The sequence below is a fragment of the Sitophilus oryzae genome, unplaced genomic scaffold, assembly GCF_002938485.1.
Source record: "Sitophilus oryzae breed Bouriz unplaced genomic scaffold, Soryzae_2.0 scaffold_1494_pilon_pilon, whole genome shotgun sequence".
NCBI classification, from domain to species: Eukaryota; Metazoa; Arthropoda; class Insecta; order Coleoptera; family Curculionidae; genus Sitophilus; species Sitophilus oryzae.
In genome coordinates, this window is record NW_022146163.1 from 410941 (window position 1) to 436686 (window position 25746).

The 25746-nt window shown below is 32.1% G+C and overlaps 2 protein-coding genes across 2 annotated transcripts; both read left to right on the forward strand.

Moving 5' to 3' along the window:
* Positions 1 to 276: 276 nt before the first annotated feature.
* Positions 277 to 8555, forward strand: LOC115877463. Its single transcript, XM_030893617.1, has 3 exons — positions 277 to 489; positions 7007 to 7086; positions 8089 to 8555. The coding sequence occupies exons 1-3, from the start codon at positions 365 to 367 to the stop codon at positions 8283 to 8285; spliced, it is 402 nt and encodes a 133-aa protein (XP_030749477.1). The 5' UTR covers positions 277 to 364; the 3' UTR covers positions 8286 to 8555.
* Positions 8556 to 18409: 9854 nt separating this feature from the next.
* On the forward strand, positions 18410 to 22365 carry LOC115877465. The gene is made up of 3 exons (XM_030893618.1): positions 18410 to 18615; positions 20911 to 20990; positions 22013 to 22365. The coding sequence occupies exons 1-3, from the start codon at positions 18491 to 18493 to the stop codon at positions 22207 to 22209; spliced, it is 402 nt and encodes a 133-aa protein (XP_030749478.1). The 5' UTR covers positions 18410 to 18490; the 3' UTR covers positions 22210 to 22365.
* The last annotated feature ends 3381 nt before the right edge of the window (positions 22366 to 25746 follow it).

The following is a 25746-nucleotide window of genomic DNA, read 5'->3' on the forward strand; positions in this document are numbered from 1 at the left end:
CCCTGTGAATTAGGTTAAAATATATTTATCATTTTTTTTTGTAAATACTAAAAAAAGTTCGTAAAAAAATAAAAATTAAAAAAAATTAAATCTTCGTCACGGTTTGAACCGAATAACACAATACGTTTATTAAGTCGTAAACGTTATCCGTTCGTGCGATCCGTCCGTGACCGCCGTTAGTTTGATGCCACTACACCCAGCCAGGGGATTTCTGGCCGCGGTAATTTACTACACAAAATAGCGAAGAAACTCGCTATAAAACGGGACCGAGATGCACCTGAGAAGTCAGTAAAATCTTTGATCTCTACTCGAGAGTATCTAGTTTCAATTCATTTACCAAGTTTTGCAGGAAACTTCAGTCGAGATGAAATCCGCAGTAATATTGGTACTGGTAGCTACTTTTGCTTTTGCCAGCTGCAAGTCCTTAATAGTTCAGGATGAAGATGGCCAAGTTTATTCTTTAACTCCGATTTCAAGCCGACAGAAAAGGTAATATTATTTTTATCAAGTACCAATATATTTTTTAGTTTGAAGTTGCACTAAAAGTTATGATCACTTAATATACAGGGCGCTCCGAATTGTAATCGACTAATTTTGGCAACATATTATGCAGATAAAAATAAGTAAAACAGTTCGTATAAATTCTTGTCCTAAAATGTTTCGTTTTAGATACAGTGTGTAGAAATTTTATTTTTATTTCGGTTTTTTCTAAATAGTTTCTGAACTGACGTCGATATTTGGATTAAAACTGGTATCTGGATTTTTTTTCGTATGAGGAATTTGATTTCAACTTCAACTAAATGGTTTTTTTAACTGTTTTCAAGAATAATAACTTTCATCCTTTCTTCTATTACTCTACTGAGGGAAATATATATTCTTCCACATTTTGATTTGTACTTAAAAAAGGTTTCTAAGTCAAGTTCGCTACAAGCAACCGTTCTCAAGGTATTTGGAATCGAAATAATCAATACATTTCAACATTAACAAAAATTGAATATGTTGACTAGGTAGTTACTAGTCAACATGGAACATTATACAGAGAAGACCAGGCTACTAGTAACATAGCAAGTTGCCAGACGAATTTACGTTTACCCGATTTGCGTTCGTACTCTAGATTCACTGCCGGCTAGTCGGCTGGTCAGGCAGTACGCAGTTGCAGTTGTGCTTGGACGGGTCGGTCGTGACAGACTAGGAATACGACGCGAGGACTGCCGAGTATTTATTATTTTCATTTTAAGTGTTTACCTTCACTTAAGGTAACATTTAAAATAAAAATACTTAAATATTTATTATTTGAGGGTGTTTAGAAGCCAAAACAAAAATAAATAAATTCTCTAAACCCAAAACTCATTTCCAAAATTAAAAAATACATCAATAAAATAAAAAAAAAATATTACTCCAAATAAAAAAAAAGTTATAACAAGTGTTCAAAAAGACCACCTTCTTGTGCTAGGCAGAAGCCAAGGCGGTCGTTAAATCCCCGTCTGACATTGGCTAACATATTAGGGCTAATAGTTTGGAAAGCCTCTCGTATTTTTACTTGAAGCTCATCCAGATTATTAGCCCTATTATGACCATACACTTTGGATTTTACATAACCCCACAAAAAGAAAAATTGGGAGAAAAAAGAAATCATTGGGAGAAAGATTTGGTTATCTAGCGGACCACAAAATAGTTCTATGTCCACTAATTAAACGGTTTGACTAAAACGGTAAAATACAATTAAGGGTTGGTACCTTTGGTGTTACACAGCAAAATAAAACACTAAATCACCACAATACACCAAAACACTTTTACTTTTACACTGGACGCGCGTTTCAACATGGTTAGCGAAACGCGCGTCCAGTGTAAAAGTAAAAGTGTTTTGGTGTATTGTGGTGATTTAGTGTTTTATTTTGCTAAAACGGTAAAGACCTATTTTGGAAATACCATTTTACAATTTGAATTTTCTCACGAACTTCGTAAACATCCATTATTTTACTTAAAAAATAAATTTTACACGAGAACGGTCGCGAGAATCTATGTATTCGTTTTGGCTATTAAAACACGAATAAATACAAATTCTGAAACATTCTTATCACATATATCTACCTATTTTTATTTTATCGCATTTTTTCGCCTGCTTTTTACCCGGTGGACGGGTATACGCTAATTCGTCCGGTTCTGCCTATGTTACTACTACGGTGGTCCGGTCTGTATATTGTTAAGAAGCAACATTGATAAGAGATATGATAATTGCTTCCAAAAATGGTAATAATGTAGCAGCTGTTTTCTAAATAATATAACAAACATACTACTACTTTTCAAATTACCTGGGTCTTTTGTCGTATCCACTATATTTTTTTACGGTCTCTTTTGGTTATTCCCAGCAAATTTCGTTCCAGGTTTTGCATGCATAGATCATGACTGGTGTACACATTGGTCGAATGTTTTCTTCTTTAGTCTCGATATATTTAAGTTAATACTTAAATTATATTTTATATATTATTATAATATTAATAGTTAATATTATTAATATAATTATTATAATATTAATAGTTATAATATTAATAGTTAACATATTGTATTGTATTCAGTAACAGTTTAGCAGTCGTACGAGAAGGTTGTGTTACCGATCGTGCGTTTTGTCTGCCGGTTATTGAACGTTTTGTTTTGTTTTGATTTGACTTGTTTTTGTTCCTGACCCGAAATCAACTCAAAGTTCACTGTTCGTTTAAACTTGAATTTGTTTACTTGTGTTAGTTTTTTGTAACATTAATTGATAATTTTTCGGCGTACTTGTTTCCGCTGTGCGTGAGTTTTAGCTTGTTTATACTTCCGAATTTTATTCAGCTGTCATCGACTTTTATTAATATTATTAATCATTTACATTATTATGGCTGAATTTAAGTGCGACTCTTGTCAAAAAATCCAAAAGGACAGTTATAAGGTTCGCTGTAGTGGAGAGTGTCGAAGAAGTATTTGTATGACCTGTACAGGACTGGATAAGGCAACAACAAAGGTGCTATGTCAACAAAAGTACCACAACGTTAGATTTTTCTGCACTGTCTGCGATTCTCCTACATTAAAATATGTTCATGATAGAATTACACAGCTTCAAGAATGCCAGGTCCAACCAGAAATCATCGAAGCACTAGGATTCTGTTTAAAAAAAAATATTGACATTTTTCCAGTCATAACTGAAATGTATGACATGCTGAGTGACCACGATTCCAAGTGGAAAATTTTACTCAAGAAAATTGATGACATATCCAGGATATCAGATACCACACAAGAATCCTTATTTAAGTCTATAAATGAGATAAAGCAAGACACTTTCAATTTATCATCAATTTTAATGGACAACCATGATGGGTCTGTTAAAGTCCAAGTTCATGACCCATCTAAGGAAGAAATGGCGAAGGAAATGGCTGACCTTAGGCAGAGCGTTAAACAAATGTCGCTCACATTGGAAAAGCTTGTTACAAGGGATAAGACCTGTACAGATCATAATATGCAGCGGAAAAATCCATTTCAACGCAGACGGGCCCTATAGATCACCAAAATAGTACTTTAGATAGTACTTTAGCTTTTATAGATTCGCCAAAAAAAATAGTTTCACCCAAAATAGTGTCATAGCAACCTCCTAAGGCCGCAATAAGAGAAGACTGGAATCATGTGGTGGTGTCCAGAATTCCACCTCCTTACACAGCGAATCAACTTGCGCACTATGTTAAAGAAAAACTAGGAACCACCGACTTCATCAGATGCTTTCCAATGCTGAAAAATAAGGACAGTTCCCATTCCGATTTCAAAATTGGAGTGCAAAAGAGGTGTCACTTGGTGCAGCTTAAGGACATAAATATGTGGCCGCCGGGAACCATAATAAATTCAACCTCAACATCCTTAAGCCAAGCTTCGTTTACAGATGAATTATATCTTTTACTAGAAGAACTTGAATTTCCAGATATCATTGCCATAACTGAGCACTGGTTGAATTTTGATGAGCCTGTGTTTATTAAAAATTATACCACAGTAGCCAGATTTGATAGAACAAATTTTTCTCATGGAGGTACTATGATAATGTCTTTAAACAACGACTTTTCCGAGGTAACTAGGTACAATGATTTGTTATCTGAAAAAGTATTCGAATTTTCCATTGTCCACCATAATGCTTATGACCTTTACATTATTTGTATTTATAGAACACCTGACTCTGACGTGCAATTATTCTGTCATAATCTACTAAGCTTGCTTGAGTCCCTGCCCTTGAAAAGCAAATTAATTTTGTGTGGTGATCTTAATATTGACTTTCTTAGTGTATGTGCTGCTCAGAAGTTTCTTCAGTCCATTTTGATTCTTTTGGAATGGCCATGCATGTAGGCTCACCTACCAGAATATCCAATACCAGTTCTAGTACTATAGACTATGTTGTGTCATCTTTTGATCCTAACTCCATCGCCTGCAACGTCTTTAGCTCGGGTCTCTCTGATCATGAAGCAGTTTTAACTGAATTTTCGATAAAGTCCAAAATCAAAATGCCCTCGTAAATTATGCCGTATTTTTTCAGAAAAGAATGCTCAAAAGTTCGGCCACTTATGTAAAACAACCAACTGGGATACTAGCTCTTATGATGTCGACACCGAATTTTCTATTTTCGTAAAAACATTAACCAGTCTAGCGTTCAAATCCTTTCCTCTTAGGCCTATAAAAAATAACCATAATAAACCTTGGACCACTAAAGGTCTACGCATATCTTCTAAAAACATGCGTTCATTATCTCACTTAAAAAAATTCTCAGACAGTCTCTTCTTCCACAATTACGTAAAACTATACAAAAATTTATCATAAGACTATAAGAGCCGCTAAGGACCTTTATTATAATAGGAGAATAGTCAATTCTGGTAATGTTGCTAAGGAAACATGGTCTATTGTGAATGAGTTGAGAAACAAAGCTTTTCTTCGTCTAGCAATATCTCTACCTCGCCTGAGAACCTTAACGATTACTTTGTAAATGTAGCGAAAAACTTAACTAATACCATATGTCCTCTTCATGATCCACTTTCTTATCTCTCTAATGATAATGTAAACTTACACAGTTTCTTTTTTTCGCCCGTAGTTCTTGAAGAGCTTCGCAGTACAATTAATACCATCAAAAATAAATCCTCTTCTGGGACCGACGGGCTAACTTTAAAAATGTTTTTGAATCTGCCAGAAAGCACTCTGAATCACCTAACAACTTTAATAAACATGTCGTTCCAAAATGGTATTTTTCCAAAATGTCTTAAGACGGCAATAATCATTCCACTGCACAAAGGAGGAGACAAAGATGAAGCTTCTAACTATCGCCCAATTGCACTCCTTCCAACGCTATCTAAGATCATAGAAAGGTTGGTTAAAAGCAGGCTGGTATCTTTTCTGTTTAAGTACAAAATACTTACTGAATATCAATTTGGATTTCTAAGCAACAAGTCCACAAATGACGCTATGTTTTCCCTCCTTAATAAAGTTTACTCCAGCCTAAACAACCATCATTCTACAGCAACAATTTTCTGTGATTTTTCTAAGGCGTTCGATTGTGTAAATCATAAGATCCTAATTAATAAACTGCAGCACTATGGGTTCAGGGATCATCTCTCGAATGGTTTAAGTCGTATCTGAACAACAGAAGTCAACTTGTGAGGGTGGATACCACGTTGTCTTCTAGCAAGCCAATAGAATGTGGAGTACCACAAGGCTCAGTACTAGGCCCTATTTTGTTTCTTCTTTTTATTAACGACATTGCTAACATAAACATCAGTGGCAAAATATGTCTTTTTGCGGACGACACTAGCTTCACTTGGAGCAACAAGGACATCGCGGCACTTCATAGGATTATATCAAATGACTTAATCACCATTAAATCTTGGTGCGATTCGAACCTCCTGAGTCTCAACATTTCTAAAACTAAGGCTTTGTCGTATAAAAACTCGTTGCAGCCTTTTGTACTTGACAACACCACCATTGACGTCGTAAAATCCGTAAAATTCTTAGGGCTTGTTGTGGACAATTCTCTGAAATGGGACATACATATCGAAGCTTTGTCGAAAAAATTGAGCTCTGCCTGTTTTGCATTAAGGTCTGTTTCTAAGGAGCTTAACTTGTCAGTGGCTAGAACTGTTTATTATGCACTTTTTGAGTCGCACCTCAGGTATGCCCTTCCATTCTGGGGTACGTGTTGTGCGGCTCAATTTGACCGCATTTTCAAGCTCCAGAAGAGAGCTGTTCGATATTCACTGGGACTAAACAGCAGAACTCATTGCCGGGGCTTTTTTAGAGAATTAAAAATATTGACTCTTCCTTCCTTATTTATATTTGAATCCGTTTGCCTAATACGTAAACATGTATCAGCTTCTCAAGAAAGGCCATCTCACACTTATCCACTCAGGAACGCGGAGCAAGATCTTTATCTACCTACCCCACGCTCAGAGTTAGTTAAAAGTTCAATATTATACAACTCGAAAAAAATGCACAATCACCTGCCATTTGAAATCAAATCCATAACATCATTTTTTTCATTTCGCAAAGCATTGAACTCTTATTTACTAGACAAGGCTTTCTACGCCGTAAATGAATTATATTTTGAAAATCGAATTTGATCTTGTAAACACTGGTCTAATGTTTGCTATTGCTATATTTACTAATGACATCGAAATTAATTTATTTAGAGGTCATTGATATTTTGCTATAAACTGGCTAAATATTTTTGAATATTATTTTAATTTTTTTTGTTCTTTGACATTGTAAACATTTATATATGTTTATTTTAACAATAAGACTGACAATATTATTTGTATAATGTTTTGTATTATCTTTTGTTTGTTTGTTTGTGTACCTTGTTTTTTTTTACTTTGTTTGTTAGTTTACCTTTGTCCACAAATTGAAAAATTTTTTGACAATAAAGGCATTTATTTATTTATTTATTTATTTATTTATTTATTAACAGTAACAAGGAATTAAACTTAAATATTCATGTATTTTGTTACAGAGAAGAACCCAAATGGTATGGTGGTGGAGGTGCCAACAGCAAACAAGGAGGAGGAGTTATCGGAGTTGTGAATCCTAATGGTAAGCTTGCTTAAATTCATGTCAATTTATGTGGAAAATAAGTATTAAGTTTTAACTTAAGGCTAACCCTTCAGTCTTCCTAACGCAGTTTCACCGATGTTATTAAACATGTTACTGAACAAAATAATGAACACAAACGATATCACATTCAAACTTCAAATTAAAGTCAAATCTAGTTCTTTTTTTCACTTTATTTTGTCTGAATCTATTTATCTATCTATTTTGCCTGCTTTTGTCTATCGTTGGATATAAGCCTCCACAAATCTCTTCCATTCTTCTCTGTCTGTCGCCATATTTATCCATCTGATGCCTGCATGTTTCATCAGATCGCCTGACCATCACATCTGAGGTTTTCCTCTACTTCTTTTATTTTCCCAGGGCCTCCAGTTTATGATGCATTTGTTCAATCGATCGTCCGTTTGACTGATATTGTGAACGGCAAAGTTCCATTTTAATTTTGCTTTTTCTCTTCTAACATCCCTTACTTTTATTTTATTTCTGATCCATTAAATTATTTTTGAACGTTTGAGAATGTATTTTTCGTTCAGTTTTCCAAGTCTTAGGAAATATTGAAATAATTGACTTCCAAAAATTATTCTTGGATTTCAGTTTCACTATTAATCTATTTATTTTTGCGTAATACCTACTGACTGAACCACAGTCTACGAGGTTTTCATCATTATTGATGCATCATAGTATTTCCTAACTCATATTTCTCTATCAACTAGGTGTAATTTTGTTTTAAACATTTTATACTTACAAGATCATCGACATACAGATATTTGGACCAACTAATTACATTCAAATATTTTAGCAAAAGTCATACTTCATTAGTGAGACTGACAATTGAATCCCTGCCTTTAGTTGTTTTGATGTCTACTTAGTTTGGTTAGGAGTTAGTAATAATAATAATTTAATAACCAAATTGTCAGTGCGTTTGAACTCTAAGGCATTATTGAAAATTCTTGTTTTATTTTAGCAAATAATTGTATTAATTTACAGGATCTGGCGCACAAGTAAAATACGGACATGCCAACGGCTATGGACACGATTTTAGTGTAGACGCCAAAGTACCAGTATGGTCAAACGGTCCATCTACACTAAATGTTGGAGGAGGATTTGACCGCCATGTCGGAGGCTGGGGAGGCAGTCACACCGGTGACAAACGTGTTGGAATTAGTTTCAATCACAGATTCTAGATTTATTGTCAAACAAGACTGATTTTATTATATGTGATATTTTTTTTAATTATAAGGTAAATGAAAACAACTTTTGTTGCACGTCATCAATGACACCATGCGTCGTCTTATGGAGTTTGCTGGTGGTCGTATTATGATATGCAACCAAAGTTATTTTAATTTCCCTTATATTTATTTTTCCGGGTAAAATTTAAAAAAAAATGTGATTTATTTTTATTGTCAAAGTAATTAAGTATTGCATAAATAAATATTTGATATTAAATTAATATAGGTATATGTTTTATTTTAAAGTAGCTAACTTCGTATCCTTTCATAGTAAGGCGAAGTGAAGAAAATTCTTTTTTTGTACAATTTCATTCAAATTTGGTAAAAACATTCTATGCCAGTAGCCCGTGAATCCAGTTAGTTTTGGCTGACTTGAGAGTGGTTGGGGGTGGCGGGGGGGATTCATAAAATGGGGAAAAATCAAATTTTGACTAATACAGCTACCAAAATGCGGTAAGAATATCGATTTTCTACGATTTTTGGCAGAACCAAGATGAAACAGACAAATATTGAGCAATTATTACTCCTCCGGCATATACAGGGTTTGTTTCATATATTGACATCCTCTGTATCTTTTTTATTCGACGTTTTCGAAAAAAGTGTCTTGAATAAAAGTTTAATGGTCTCGAATACATTTTTCAAAACAGTCTTCTTTACATATACAGGATGCCTTAGAAATCATGTGCGTGGCCCAACTTTCTTATTTCAAATTAGTACCCAATTTTTTATTACTATTTTTATGTAGCATAGCCTATACCTAATTTGAAATAAGATAGTTGAACCATGCCCAGACTTTTTGAAGCACTTTGTATATGCGAAATAGATTTTTTTGGCAAATTTATTCAAAACCATTTTCATTTGAGACAGTTTTCGGAAACGTCAAATAAAAGAGATAAAGGGGTGTCAATGTATAAAAGAAAACCCTAAGTATACTAATCCAATCGAACTTTTATTCAAGATTGTTTGTCATTTGAATAAGTTGGGTTTCTTTGGGTTCAATATTTTATTATCATATTTTAAATAAGTAACAATATTCTGAGAATTAAACAATGACGATTTAGAAAATATAGATATAAGATAGAATATAGAGCTTATACCTATTAAAAATAACTAAAAATATCTAAATTTTATTTTACCACCTACTATTTACTGATATTTTGTTTTATAACAGCTGGAAGCAATGGTCATGAAGTGCACATTTTTAAATATGAAAGAAAAATCCATTTCATTTAATTTAAAAAATTAGGTGCTGTCAAAATTTGCCAATTTGTCAAAAAATGTCATTTGACATTTATGACATACCTCTTCGGAAATCTTGCGAAAAATTACGTGACTTTATATTTCAAGTTCTTCTCTAGCTCTAGCTACTATAAAAATGAATTTATGAGAAGTATCCACATAAAGGATCTTACTATACACATACGCATGGAGGCTTACGCTTCCAATAAATTTAATGTTGCGATTTTTTGCGATTTTTTTGACTTAACTTTTCTAAGATAGAATATTTGCCACTATCAAAAAAACCTTAAATGATTATGTTCTGCTTTGACCTTTACCTAGTTTTTATCCAAAAAATCAAAATAAAAGATACTTTTTTACTTACCTTGACATTAAATTTACCGCAACCGGGAATCTACGTAAAACACCTTATGACAATTTCACAATAATTATTGACAGCAAGCTAAGGTCGTCCGATTCAATTGTTATAATACTGTGTCACTTGAATGCAATGCCTACTATTTAAAAAATTGTAGAAAAAAGGTAGTTATTGGACACAAATTAACTGAAAATGTAGGTTTTGCGCAAAGTTCGTTTTACAGCCCCTCGAAAGAGACTCCGAATATGTCTTTTTGTTAGTTTTATGTGGTTTCCTCTTAACTAATATGTTTCCAATCTAATGTTATTACCATAAATGCTAACTGTGGATGTTATTTTTTGCAACTTGATTTGGACATATTGCCTACTGTGCGTCGCTTGTTGTACTCGCAACTGGTAATGCCAAGCGGTAAGTTGCGTGCGCAGGTCACATATTCTTTCGGTAATGAATGGCAAGTGGCAAGTAGCAAGCGACGAGTAATTCGCTTGATTTAGTTTAGTTTAAAACATTGTCGGACGTAGGTCGTAAAATTTTGTCACACACAGATACGCAATGGATAAGGTCGTATAAATTTGCTACTTGCAATGTATGTAGAAAATTCGCTCGGCTTTGTATCGAGTATGTCACATTAAAATCGGATTTTAATTTATTTCATTCTAGGATCGCTTGCGTTCGTCGTTCGTAACTCGTCACTTGCATCGCTCATCGCTCTGAATATTTCAATAATCGAGTACTCGAGCGAATTACCGTTCGAGTTATCCCATCACTAATAACGTCGACTATTTAACAGTTGACGCAACAAAACTTCGTTGACGTACTTAACAGAGTCAACATACCCAATGTCGACAGATAACAATTTGGTACAAAATTTATAGCTACAGTTAAAGCGAAACGTTATAGCATTGATTGAAGAAAGAAGAAGATGCGCAACATTATGGTCGATTTCATGGCACAAAATCTGTCCGAGATGTAGCTGGCATTACCGTCAACCTGTCCGAGAATTCAGAGATTTAGTTTAGCTCTGCGCCGCTGATTATTACGGATGTTTACAGCGCAGCGGATAGAGAATACTGTACCGTAGTTTTGCTTTCAGCCGGCAGAGTGAGTGGTTGCCGGAGACAGTGTTGCCAACTACTGATTAATCCGTAGATTTACGGACTTTGGGTACAGTAGGTTAATAATACGGGTTTTCTATCATTAAACAATTTAATATAATATTATATGATTAAACAAAGAACGGCGTTGGGTTGGAAATGAAGATCGCTGATATTTCATATGTAAAATATTTTGGTAAATGTCAATAATCGTCATTTCCAAGCCAACTAAACGACTTTTTTCAATCATACGACATATTCAGTATGTTCAGTACCTATAAAAGAATTTTTATTTTTGTTGTTTATTCTATGTTTAACACGAATAAATGTTCAACACATAAACGTGGATTTTTTATCCGAAGATATTTTTGTCAAACATAATAGAGATATTTATTACTTTTAATATTATTAAATAAGTTAAATATTACAGTAAATAGTGAAAATAAACATAGAGTAATATACCTATATTCTTGAGAAGCTTATGGCAAGCGCCAGATCATATAATTTATAAGTAAAAAAAAAATATATGTAAGTAGTAGTGTGCGTACGATACAGCCAATGTTCAACCAATGTCGGTAAACGCAAATCGGTTTCAAAATGGCATTTAAAACAAACTGTTTTGTATTTCTATTTTTCTTGCACAAATTTATATTGTTCGAAACACTTTAGAGACAAGCATGTCATTGTGCTGTAATAGATTGTCTGTTTTTGGATTGTTAATTTTTGTAAATTCTTTTATGATATATAGGGTGTCCGAGAAATAAGTGCAAGTATTTTAACTGGTAGTATAATTCAACCCCAGAAACACGCCTATGACGTTTTCTTTGCGAAAAAAAAAAATTAAAATTCAAAATTTTTTGAAAAATTTATTAGATTTTTTTTACTTTTTAGGTAAAAAAACATAATTTCTTGATAATATGGCAACATAGGTATTAGATTAAATTTACAAGAAAGAAAATCCAGAAAAGATCCAGTCGTTCTGAAAATTTTAGCAAAAAATCTTTTTTTTTTTGGAATTTTTCAAAGTAAAATAACTACATTATTTTGGACTTATTTGAAAAACGATAAAGAGGAACTGTGTTTCTTTTAACGAGATCTACCACCCCTTAAAATACTTGCACTTATTTCTGGGACACCCTGTATAACACTGATGAAGGCTGTACTGTTAGCCGAAACGTTTGTCTATAGACTAAATAAAGTTTTTTTAAACAATATGAAAACATAAGAAACTTGGAACCTCATGTTCCAAGAAAATTAATTTAAGAATATATCGATACAAGGTTCAAGAATTTAAAATTTCCGAGGATAATTTATAAATATATAGGGTGTTCCCTTTAAAGAAAACATAACTTTAGTTCATATTTTTAAAAATATTCCTTTCGTAGAATAACAGCGTCAACCTACGCCACTGTATTCTATGTAAAAAGTTCTACAATAAACAGTTTTCACCTTATCGATAACTTTAACAATAACAGAGATACAGGGGGTGTCCCAAATTGCAAAATTGCCAAAAAGACCCTGTAGCTCAGAAACGGAGAGAGCCATGAAAATTTTGTTTACGGCATCTTCCGTTTGACAAAAAAGTGGGACAGGTTTGTGCAACCCGCACCCTTCTATATTCACGAATAACGGAGATACCGTATAATTTCAACTAAATTGGGACACCCTGTACATTCTTTTACTTTGCGAAACTAAAAAAAAATTATCTATTTAAATTTTGGATACTCTATCCTTTCTCTTCGCTGTGTATAAATATAGCAAAATATCAACAAATTAGTATATCAAATGTTTTCACTAGTAATACCACTAGAGGTCAAACTATTTCCGGAAATGTTTTCGAGCTCATGAATATTTTGAAAATTATATTTTCAAAATATAATTTTCTAAAAATATTCATTAGCGAGAAAAATGTCCGGATTTAATTTGACCTAGTGTGGTATTCGGTAAGAAAATTCCACACCAAATTGTGTTTGAAAATCAAATAATTAAAATGTATTTTTCGATTTTTGGTCGACTTCATTATTTAGTTACTATGGTAACTAAGTGACACCCAAACCATGGTACAAAGAATACAAGGTATGATATTGCGCAGGTTGGTCGCTACGTCACAGGTGATAACAGGCGCTATTGGTCAGCCTATGGTCAGCACGCTCCGCGCGCCAGTTCAAATCGTCAAGATATTGTTATAAACCTGTTTTTTTGTTTATATACCGTCATTGAATTATCGCTAAGCAAGTTACTGTGGAGCAGTGCATAAGGAGTCGGACTAGGAAGCGAGAGACCGGAGTTCGAATCTCGGCCGGAACATCACTTTTTATTTATTTTTTTAAATACTGTTGTATTCTATAGTTTCTTTTTGTAGTATAAAAAAATATTATTTAAGTTTTTGTAGTATAAAAAAATATTATTATTATTGAACTATTTATTCTCTTATTTTTTAATCTCCGTTATTAATATAAATTGATTGTTAGTACAATACCTCATTTAATATAAAATAATATTCTACTTTTTGAAATGTATCGGGCCCTAATTGTACCTAAAAGTAATATATTTTTAGTGATGTACCATATTGTAAACTATTTAATATTTCAGTCACTTAAAAAGTTAATTTGCATTGAATAATTGCCTACCATTAAAGGAAATTTGAGCTATATAACCCTTGATGGGCATATTCTGGGTATGCAAATACTTCCTTTAAATTTTGGGTGTCGTTCAACCGATTTATTCTCAAAACCAGAAACATCTACATATAAAAAGAAGCACAGGTCACTAATTATAATAAACTTCACCCTTGGTATTACTTCCACTAATTATAATAAACTTCACCCTTGGAATTACTTCTATCACAATTACAATACGTTCATCAGCATTGGCATTTTCTACTTTTCGATGGGAAACAATAAACTTCCCAACATTTTTTAAATGATGTAACAATTCCTCTTGTGGTTACTTTTCCATAGATATCCTCATCTCTGTCCTCATGTGAATTCAGAGGCAATAAAAATGAAAATTATTTACCATAAACATCGCAAACTAAAAACCTAATAAACAATTTTATACCAAATATAGAAATAAATTTAGTATTTTTACCTATTATCGTCCAAATCCATGTTAATAGATAATTATTATTTTTAAATATATTTTTGGAACTGCTGGTTTTAGTAATTATTAAATTAAACGAACTAAAAAGTCTTAAAAATAAACAATTCTTAACCATAACCTCAAAAATGCAGATCTCCTGTCAACTTTCTTTATTTTTTATTTATTCGTTATATTCCTAGTGACGTCACAGGTGGTATGCGCGAACTGATCGAAATTGGAGCCGCTATCGATCATACCTTGTATTCGTAAACGTAAACGTCAAAAAATTTCCAATATAATTCGCTGTTGGATGCCCACAAGGAAAAAAATTTCACTAAAATTTATCCGTTGCCATGGTGCTTTGTCAAAAAACACGTTTTCATTGGTTAAAAATTACAGGTGTGGAATTTTCTTTAAAATCATCTTCCCTTTTCAGCCAAACTCTCGGCCAAACTTAAATCGAGGTCTTTAGCAAAAGTATTTATTTTAAATGAATAGCATATATTTTTTATAAATTTAAACGTATACCTATGTAATTACGGTAAATAAGAAATAGTAAATAAGAAAACACCTGATAAAAACGATACAGTTATTTCTCTAAAACATTAATCAGCAAAAACAGCCTTCTAGCCTGCGTGATGTACAATTTAAGAATTAAAAACACTAATCAAGTAATTAATAAAATAGAGTGATACATAAAGGAGTAAATAAAATTCGGGAAGTACCCATATGACAAATTACTAACGTTTAAGGCTAGGAGCTCACATGCAATTTAGAGTCGACCGATTATTTAGTTGCAGATGTGAAAACAATATATTCTGATGAAGTCAATCGGCCGACTATTTGATTGCATAGAAAATATTGTCTTCAATTCTGCAATTTAATTAGGAAATGCATGTCAACGCCTAGCCTTACTAACTCAATATTAGTCTTTTATGCAATTTGTGTGATAAGAACCGTTCAGATTCTTGGATTAGCCGGGTGTAAACAAAAAAAATGAACGATTTGCTAATAAACTGGTGAAGAACCGCGTTCTTAGTCATCGAAGAAAAAGCTGTGTAGTAGACGTAAATGGAGATCAATGATTTGAGTAGGGACACGTAAAATACCGAATATATTAAATATATTATGATTATTATTAGTTCCCAGTATAGTTAGTACGCAGAAAACAATTCGTGGGTGTTTGGGAAGGCTCGAAAGGAAACAATTATGTTTTTGCGGCTTTCGCGACTTTATTGTCGCTTCTTCAGGCACCAAAACATATATTAATCCATACTCGAATCCATATTATGCCTACAAACATTCATGGCGATTCCAACCGCCAACACTAAGACATATACAGTTGCTAGATACAGACGAACGAACAGAAACGTAACAGGTATTTTTTTGCCTGATGTACAGGGTGGTCGAAATTGGTCTGTTTTAACAGGGAAAACCTATTTCCTGACTAGATAGAGCAAAACCGACGTAGATATCATGAGCTCGATTTCTGAGACACGCTTAATGGCATAAATCGCCTGTCGATATTTTCACTGTCAACTGAGATACGAATATATTAAATATATTATGATTATTATTAGTTCCCAGTATAGTTAGTACGCAGAAAACAATTCGTGGGTGTTTGGGAAGGCTTTTTGATTTTTTTGCCATTTTGAAAATTGCCCATAACTTTTTTAATTCGTGGAATAATAAAATTCTGTAAAGACGTTCTTAAGGCACTTTTTTAAGCACAATCCAGTGGTGTAGTCAGTTTTTTTCTATACTTGCTCTTTTTGTCAGAAATAATAACTATAATTATTTAAATGAAAATCATAGTTGGCTCTGAACTTAAAAAAATGCTGATGTTTAACCTTTTGCAACAATATAAAGTTATGGGTATGTATTTCTAACAATGAGAGAAATATTAGTGTTTTTTATTTTTGTATCGAAGCGGGCTTTGATTTTGTGTTGACCTTGTTGCCTAATTATTTTTTATCGCAATTTAATATTCTTTATTATTATTTATCTGCAAAATTAAAGACTTTTGAAAAGATAAATCAACATTCTATATTAGTTTTACCAATTACAATTAAAATGTCATTAAATGGAGAATTTAGAGAGAATCGGATTGAAACAAGGGACCCCATAACTTCTTTCGAATTTTTTATGGGGAAAATTAAAAAACCTTATATATAAAGGAGGAACCATTGGGACGAGAGGAGAATTGCAGAAGGCTACTAGGCAAGCTTTTTTGGACTTATTACACTAGTTCGCCTAATAAATCGCTGTAACTCTGTGCGCAAAAGATGTTTATTATGTATTCAACAAGGAGGTGCTCAGTTTGAACATCTGATGATTTTTTTTAGAAAACTATATTCGTCGCTCAAAAAATATGTTTTTTGTTCTTTGTTTATTGTATCGATTTCAATTGTAATTACTTAAACTAATATAGAATATTAATTTACATTTTCAAAAGTCTCTAATTATGCAGATAAATAATAATATAGAATATTAAATTGCCATAAAAGATAATTAGACAACTAGGTCGACACAAAATCAAGGCACACTTCGATACAAAGATGAAAAACCTAATATTTCTCTCATTCTTAGAAATAGGTACCCATAATTTTATATCGTTCGAAATGGTTAAACGTCAGCATTTTTTAAGTTCATAGCCAAGTATGATTTCCATTTAAAAAATTATGTTTTTTATTATTTCTGACAAAAAGAGCATTTCTGAAAAAAAGCTCACTACGCCACTGGATTGTGCTTAAAAAAGTGCCTTAAGAACGTCTTTACAGAATTTTATTGTTCCGCGAATTAAAAAAGTTATGAACAATTTTCAAAATGGTAAAAAAATCAAAAAGACCCCGTATCTCAGTTGGCATTGAAAATATCAACATGCGGTTTATGCTATTAAACGTGTCTCAGAAATCGAGCCCATGACATCTATGTCGGTTTTGCTCTATCTAGTGAGGAAATAGGTTTTCTCTGTTAAAACAGACTAATTCCGACCACCCTGTACACCGATGATAGGTTTATGTCGTACTGACATAAAAAATCTGATTTTTTTTCGAAAAACACAAAATTTAGAGTTTTATTTGCGAAATATACCAACACTATAAAGACTGCAATTATTTAAGACTCATCCTATCTAAGCAAATAACTTTGTAGGAAAATATTACATAGGAAAAATATGAAAACTAGCTGACCGGACAAACGTTGTTTTGCCATATAAATATTTTTTAAGCGAGTGTCACAAAAAATGAAGTTTGACGGATCCCTAAAGTGTATCTATTACGTGGAACGTCCCTAAAGTGTATCTTTTGTGGCCGCTTTTGTGGTCGCTCTTTTACCTTACGGCCGCTTTTGCAAACAAAGTCATTATTAGGGCAGCCTACTAGACACATTTAATTTACTTAGTCTTATTTGAGTTATTTCCACGTTCGATATTAAGATTGTCAAATTATAAAGTCAAATTATTATTGTCAAAATCAACAAAATCAACTTTACGGCCTTGGCACACAATAACTATTATGGGACAACCGTCATTTTTATTTACGTGTTAAAAATTATTGAATTAATTATATCGCTATTAAAAAATAGAGGTTGATGATAGGTAGATGTAATTTTTTAATTAAAAAAAAATTAAAAAATTGTCCAAAAAAAAATTGTTTGGGTATACATATAAAATTTCATCAAAATCAGTCACGCCGTTTCGGAGGAGTATGGTAACAAAAAATTAAAAAACAACTTTGTATGAAGGGTGAACATTTAGGGTTGTATTTATTTTTTAATACCAACTCTTAGAAAAAAATAAAAAAATTGTCCAAACAATAAAAAAAAATTGGAGTGGGCCACCCTTATCCCTTAGGGGTACAAAAAAAAAGATAGAACCTATTCTCACACCGACTGAATATACATATAAAATTTCGTCAAAATCGGTTAAGCCGTTTCGGAGGAGTACGGTAACTAAAAAACTGCGAAACCGAGAATTTTATATACTAGATATATATCTAATATTAAAAAAATAATAATAATTACCTGGCGATTTTTTTCCATTAATTTATTTGCACCCTGTATATTACATTATAAAATAATTATTTTTTATTTTTTTTGTCGAATCTAAATTGTACACTTTGCTTCAATGTTCTGAATCGAATAACCCCGTACGTTAATAAATCGTAATCGTAACATTATTATCCGTTGGTGCAATCCGTCCGTGACCTCTGCTACTACACCCAGCCAGGGGATTTCTGGCCACGGTAATTTACTACACAAAATAGCGAAGAAACTCGCTATAAAACGGGACCGAGATGAACCTGAAAAGTCAGTAAAATCTTTGATCTCTACTCGAGAGTATCTAGTTTCAATTCATTTTCCAAGTTTTGCAGGAAACTTCAGTCGAGATGAAATCCGCAGTAATATTGGTACTGGTAGCTACTTTTGCTTTTGCCAGCTGCAAGTCCTTAATAGTTCAGGATGAAGATGGCCAAGTTTATTCTTTAACTCCGATTTCAAGCCGACAGAAAAGGTAATATTATTTTTATCAAGTACCAATATATTCTTTTAGTTTGAAGTTACTCATAAAAATTATGATCCCTTAATATACAGGGTGCTCTGAATTGTAACCGACTAACTTCGGCATCATATTATGCAGATAAAAATAAGTATAACAGCTCGTATAAATTCTTGCCTTAAAATGTTTCGTTTTAGATACAGGGTGTAGAAGTTTCATTTTTATTTCGGTTTTTTCTAAATAGTTTCTGAACTAACATCATTATTTGGATAAAAATTGGTATCTGTTTTTTTTTTCGTATGAGAAATTTGATTTCAACTTCTACTGAAACTTTTTTTTTAACTGTTTTCAAGAGTAATAACTTTTCATTCTTACCTGTATTACTCTACTGAGGGAAATATATTTTCTTCCACATTTTGATTTTGATTTTTACGTTAAAAGGTCTCTAAGTCAAGTTCGCTACAAGCAACCATTCACAAGGTAATTTGGATTCGAAATAATCAATACATTTCAACATTAACTAGGTAGTTACTAGTCAACATGGAACATTATACAGAGAAGACCAGGCTACTAGTAACATAGCAAGTTGCCGGACGAATTTACGTTTACCCGATTCGCGTTCGTACTCGAGATTCACTGCCGGCTAGTCGGCTGGTCAGGCAGTACGCAGTTGCAGTTGTGCTTGGACGGGTCGGTCGTGACAGAGTAGGAATACGACGCGAGGAGTGCCGAGTATTTATTATTTTCATTTTAAGTGTTTACCTTCACTTAAGGTAACATTTATAATAAAAATACTTAAATATTTATTATTTGAGTGTGTTTACAAGGCAAAACTAAAAATAAATAAATTCTCTAAACCCAAAACTCATTTCCAAAATTAAAAAAGACATCAATAAAATAAAAAAAAAACTAAAATATTACTCTAAATAAAAAAAAAGTTATAACAAGTGTTCAAAAAGACCACCTTCTTGTGCTAGGCGGTCGTAAAATCCACGTCTGACATTGGCTAACTTATTGGAGCTAATAGTTTGGAAAGCCTCTCGTATTTTTACTTGAAGCTCATCCAGATTATTAGCTCTATTATGACCATACACTTTGGATTTTACATAACCCAACAAAAAGAAAAATTGGGAGAAAAAAGAAATCATTGGGAAAAAGATTTGGTGATCTAGCGGACCACAAAATAGTTCCATATCCACTAATTAAACGGTTTGACTAAAACGGTAAAGACCTATTTTGGAAATACCATTTTACAATATGAATTTTCTCACGAACTTCGTAAACATCCATTATTTTACTTAAAAAATAAATTTTACACGAGAACGGTCGCGAGAATCTATATATTCGTTTTGGCTATTAAAACACGAATGAATACAAATTCTGAAACATTCTTATCACATATATCTACCTATTTTTATTTTATCGCATTTTTTGGCCTGCTTTTTATCCGGCGGACGGGTATACGCTAATTCGTCCGGTTCTGCCTATGTTACTACTACGGTGGTCCGGTCTGTATGTTGTTAAGAAGCAACATTGATAAGAGATATGATAATTGCTTCCAAAAATGGTTATAATGTACCAGCTGTTTTCTAAATAATATAACAAACATACTACTACTTTTCAAATGTAACGTCAACACTGTAATTCTGGAACTAATTTATGTCTAGCAGATGTCTTTGCGTAAGAAACCAAATTTTCAAAAAAGTTGCATCACTGGTATAACAATCTTCATAATTTATTTTTCAAATTTATTAATTTTCAAAGGATTGTAAAACTATTAATCTTGATATCATCATCATTTTCAGCTCATTCAACCATATCCAATTATGGTGTAGCCTCCCTCACATATTTAGATACTCTCTTTGTTGAGCTCACTGGCTGTCTATTACTGGCTATGCGGGCCCAAGTTATCCCTCCTAATTTTCTAATATCATGGTCCCATCTCAGATGCGGTCTTCTTCTAAGTCTCTTAATTCCTCATGGGTACCATGCTGTAATTTTTGTGGTCCATCTGTTGTCCGTTTTTAGTGCCAGGTGTCCTGCCCATTGCTATTTGAGGGATTTGACTCTGTGGATGACATTTATTACCTGGGTCTTTTGTCGTATCCACTCTATTTTTTACGGTCTCTTTTGGTTATTCCCAGCAAATTTTATTCCAGGTTTTGCATGCATAGGTCATGACTGGTAGTACACTATGGTCGAATGTTTTCTTCTTTAGTCTTAATATACTTTAGCTACTACTTAAATTATATTTTATATAAATAACAATAACAAGGAATTAAACTTAAACATGCATGTACTTTGTTACAGAGAAGAACCCAAATGGTATGGTGGTGGAGGTGCCAACAGCAAACAAGGAGGAGGAGTTATCGGAGTTGTGAATCCTAATGGTAAGCTTGCTTAAATTCATGTCCATTTATGTGGAAAATAAGTATTAAGTTTTAACTTAACGTTAACCCTTCAGTCTTCCTAACGCACTTTCACCGATATTATTAAACATGTTACTGAACAAAATAATGAACACAAATGAGAACACATTCAAACTTCAAATTAAAATCAAATCTAGTTCTATTTTTCACTTCATTTTGACTCTTTATTTATCTATCTATTTAGCCTTATTTTGTCTGTCGTTGGATATAAGCCTCCACAAATCTCTTCCATTCTTCTCTGCCTGTCGCCATATTTATCCATCTGATACCTGCATGTTTCATCAGATCGCATGACCATCACATCTGAGATCTTTCTCTACTCCTTTTATTTTCCCAGGGCGTCCAGTTTATGATGCATTTGTTCAATCGATCGTCCGTTTGACTGATGTTGTGAACGGTAAAGTTCCATTATAATTTTCCTTTTTCTCTTCTAACATCCCTTAGTTTTATTTTATTTCTGATCCATTAAATTATTTTTGAACCTTTGAGAATGTATTTTTCGTTCAGTTTTCCAAGTTTCTTAGGAAATATTGAAATAATTGACTTCCAAAAATTATTCTTGGATTTCAGTTTCACTATTAATCTATTTATTTTTGCGCAATACCTACTAACTGAACCACAGTCTACGAGGTTTTCATCATTATTGATGCATCATAGTATTTTCTATAACTCATATTTCTCTATCAACTAAGTGTAATTTTGTTTTAAACATTTTATACTTACAAGATGATCGACATACAGATATTTGAACCAACTAAATACATTAAAATATTTTAGCAAAAGTCAAACTTTATTAGTGAGACTGACAATTGAATCCCTGCCTTTAGTTGTTTTGATGTCTACTTAGTTTGGTTAGGCGTAAGCAATAATAATAATTATACTAGTATAATATACTGGTCATTCAATAACCAAATTGTCAGTGCGTTTGAACTTTTATTGAAAATTCTTGTTTTATTTGAGCAAATAATTGTACTAATTTACAGGATCTGGCGCACAAGTAAAATACGGACATGCCAACGGCTATGGACACGATTTTAGTGTAGACGCCAAAGTACCAGTATGGTCAAACGGTCCATCTACACTAAATGTTGGAGGAGGATTTGACCGCCATGTCGGAGGCTGGGGAGGCAGTCACACCGGTGACAAACGTGTTGGAATTAGTTTCAATCACAGATTCTAGATTTATTGTCAAACGAGATTGATTTTATTCTATGTGATATTTTTTTTTATTTAAGTTAACAAATAAATATTTATTTTTCCCTGTGAATTTTAAGAATTGTGATATAATTTTATTGTCAAAGTAATTATTGCGAAGAAATAAATATTATTACACTAATATATATGTTTTATTCTAAAGAATCCTATATCAATATAATGAAAACTCCCAACTTAATAAATATACATATTATGTAAAATATGTAGTTGTCTTCGAAATTGCAATAATTTAACTAAATATATTGATAAAAAATAATATGTAAAAATATACATTAAATCATTGGTTACTTTTATGCCACACAAATATGTGTAAAATTCCATCTTGTCTGGAATTTTGCATTTACCATATAATTTTACATTTTTGGTGTGTAAAGTTAAAATGTAAATTTACCATTAAGAATGTAGAAATGCATTTGGTATTTAAGCCTACAATGTATTTATGCATCTTTAGTGTCATAATTTTACGACTATGTTCACTTCAGATTATGTATTTTTACTACATTAGCATGTATTTTTACATCATATGGACATGACTTTTTTTTACTCTATCCGATTTAATGTGTATTTACCATGTATTATTACACTATGGGTAAATGAAAATGAGCAGGAACTAGGAATTGGTAAATTGTATCTAAAAGGTGGCTTATAAAATAAACTCATTCGATTATTTAAATTTTTATACATTATACAAAAATCCATATACGGATATAAGGATAATACCCTTGTATATAAATTTTTAAAGTAGCTCAACCTAAGACGTTTATGGATGTAAAGCACCAGATGGCGAGGCGTATTTCACTGTCTTTTACTACAGAAAAATATTTTTTGTTACTCTGAATTTTGAAGCGACCAATAAAAACAGAGAAAATAAAAATCGATAATTTTCGGACTGTGTCAATTGGTTACTAATCGACCAGATACTTTTTGCCTATTTGATATGCTATAAAAGCTGGTAATTATACAATTCGACCATTGTAAATACCCGACAAATTCCGCAAGGCCGACGAGGCCGATGCTTTTCACTGATAAGCAAAAAAAAATGTTTGTTTAGATAATTTTCGAGATATTTTTTCTTTCTGAATGCACATTTTTACAGTATTTTATATTCTTTGTCCGCTGGATCTATTATACTGGTCGCACGTATCGAAGTTCTGTTTCTTCTAGTTTTAAAAAATGTTCTTATTTCTTTATAGTTGTAGTGGTTGTAGTGTAAAATTAGATTAACTTTATTAAGTTTAATTATAATGTTTAGTGTAGAATACCAGAAATAGTTTAGTAGTGTTTTTATAGTTTATTATTTTGTAGTTAAGTAGTAGGTGAAGGGATAATTTGGTTATTTTTTCTTTTTGTTTGATTAATTAGTAAGTTTGATAATTTTTTCAGTGTAAAATACAAGAAGTAGTTGTGTAGTGTTTTTATAAGAGATTATATTCGTTTATTTTGTAGATGAGTAGTAGGTGAAGGTATTTGGGCAGTTTTTCTTTTTGTTTTTTTGTTTTTCTTCTAACTGTAGTAATTCTATTAAGTATTGTGATAGATACATATCTTCCTTCAACTTCGTTGAAAAGTGCGTTATCATATAATTTTGGTTTTCTGGTAGTAGAATATACGGAAAAAAAATCAGATCAAATTTATTTTAAATTAAATTAATCGAGTCTTATTAATCAAATTAATCTAGTCAAATAATAATAATAGTTAGTTTCTAAATACTATACAAGGTGAGTTTCCTACGATGTTCTCTATGGGTATCTCGGAAACTACTGGAGATAGAGAGTCGGTTAAATGTGGAAAGAATTGCAGTTTTGTGGGGTCATAAATATGCGCCTTTCGGATTTTTCGGAGAAGTTCAAGGCTTACTAGACGTTTCGAAAAAAACAAATTTTGGCTATTTTAAAACTTGTCTCTAATTCCATTATAATCTACCCTATGTTAAAAGTTTTCAGATAAAAGTTGTAGATAATCACATACCCAATGAGTTTGTGTTTTCTGTTTTTTTTTCTAAAGCCTATCATTTTTGACATATGACACAAACATTATTTTTTTTTTAAATGGAAGCCCTAGTTGGCCATGACTTCATAAAAAGCGCCATTCTTTAACCTTTATATCAGCGATATAGGTATAATATGTTTTCTTTCGAAAAATTACAAGTTATAGCCAATTCTTTTCTTTCTTGGCTAATTCCCATACCAATAATACCATGCCAATTAGTTGGCATCAAAAATGTAAAAAGTTTTATGTTTTCAAAAAAAAATATCGTAAAATTCGTAAAGCACTCAATTTAGAATAAAATAATCTATGAATGAAATGATTCTTTTATAAACCTGCATTAAATCAAATTAAAATAGGTATGTAACTTTTTTTTTAATATTATTTAACAGCAATTAGCATTATCATAAATTATAAATAATGTACCAACATATCGAAATAATAATTTCTTTGTTAATACGGTTAAGAATTCTTAAAATAACAGGCAAAAATAATCCACAATTTACAATAAAATAAAAGTTTCGTTTAAATTTCTTAATCAGCTGATCACTATTAAAGTTCGCAGAAACCCGGGGCTATATTATTACATTACTCTGAGGAAAATAACTAAAATAATCGATATTTTTGACTCCGCCCCGAAAGGTTCACGATTTGTCCTCCAGTTGGCAGCACATTTTGTCTAGTCGGTTGAACAACTTTAAGAATATATAAACAAGGATAATACTGACATAGTTTAAGGAAAAGAGTAGTTGCACTCTCGCAAATTTTTCTGCCAGTTTTTGCAATCTGTCGAATATCGGCAGATTGCAAAGCGTTTTAGTTGAATTCCGTCGGTCGAGCTGCGAGGTTCGAGCGTTGCGTGTCGGCACAGAGACGGATTGACCAAAAATGAGTACCTTACTGTGTGCTGCTATTAATTGTAGTAATAATTCAAAAAATTGTTCTTTGAGTTTTCATCGGATGTAAATCGGCAAGCTGATATTAATTATCAATAAACATTTAATTATATTTGTTTATTTTAGAAGCTGAGATATTATGTAATTAATTAAATGTTATTATTTTTTTAGCATGTGGACAGATTTTAAAAATAGTTTTTTAGATATACAGGTTGTCTCAAATATGCGCATGAAAATATTTTTTGGTCAGGGGATTTGCCATAAAATTTTCAATCCAATAATAATTTATGAGATAATTTATATAGATTGGTTTTTGAAACAATTTTAGAGTAAATATTTTGTACATCTGCGCTCCACAAATTATTCATATTTTTTAATTGAAAGAATTTTATAATAGCATAATCTCTTATAAATTTAGTGGACTCTATTTTTTATGTTTTTTTTTTATTTTTTATTATAAGTTGTCGTAATATAACAATATTCAAAATGTTATAGAAAAAATATTGAGTTTATATTTGAGGGAAGAAAAATGCTTCACCTAGCTTTAAACCACCGTAAATTTACAGGGTGGCCCATTAGTACGAGGAAGTCCAATATCGTCGTCGTTGTCGAAGATGTGA

What these genes read in the sequence shown, in the direction of transcription:
- LOC115877465 (XM_030893618.1), top strand. Translation starts at nt 18,491, where the DNA reads ATGAAATCCGCAGTAATATTGGTACTGGTAGCTACTTTTGCTTTTGCC. An exon ending in ATTTCAAGCCGACAGAAAAG is followed by an intron (nt 18,616 to 20,910) that starts GTAATATTATTT and finishes ACTTTGTTACAG; the next exon opens with AGAAGAACCCAAATGGTATG. An exon ending in CGGAGTTGTGAATCCTAATG is followed by an intron (nt 20,991 to 22,012) that starts GTAAGCTTGCTT and finishes ACTAATTTACAG; the next exon opens with GATCTGGCGCACAAGTAAAA.
- LOC115877463 (XM_030893617.1), top strand. Translation starts at nt 365, where the DNA reads ATGAAATCCGCAGTAATATTGGTACTGGTAGCTACTTTTGCTTTTGCC. An exon ending in ATTTCAAGCCGACAGAAAAG is followed by an intron (nt 490 to 7,006) that starts GTAATATTATTT and finishes ATTTTGTTACAG; the next exon opens with AGAAGAACCCAAATGGTATG. An exon ending in CGGAGTTGTGAATCCTAATG is followed by an intron (nt 7,087 to 8,088) that starts GTAAGCTTGCTT and finishes ATTAATTTACAG; the next exon opens with GATCTGGCGCACAAGTAAAA.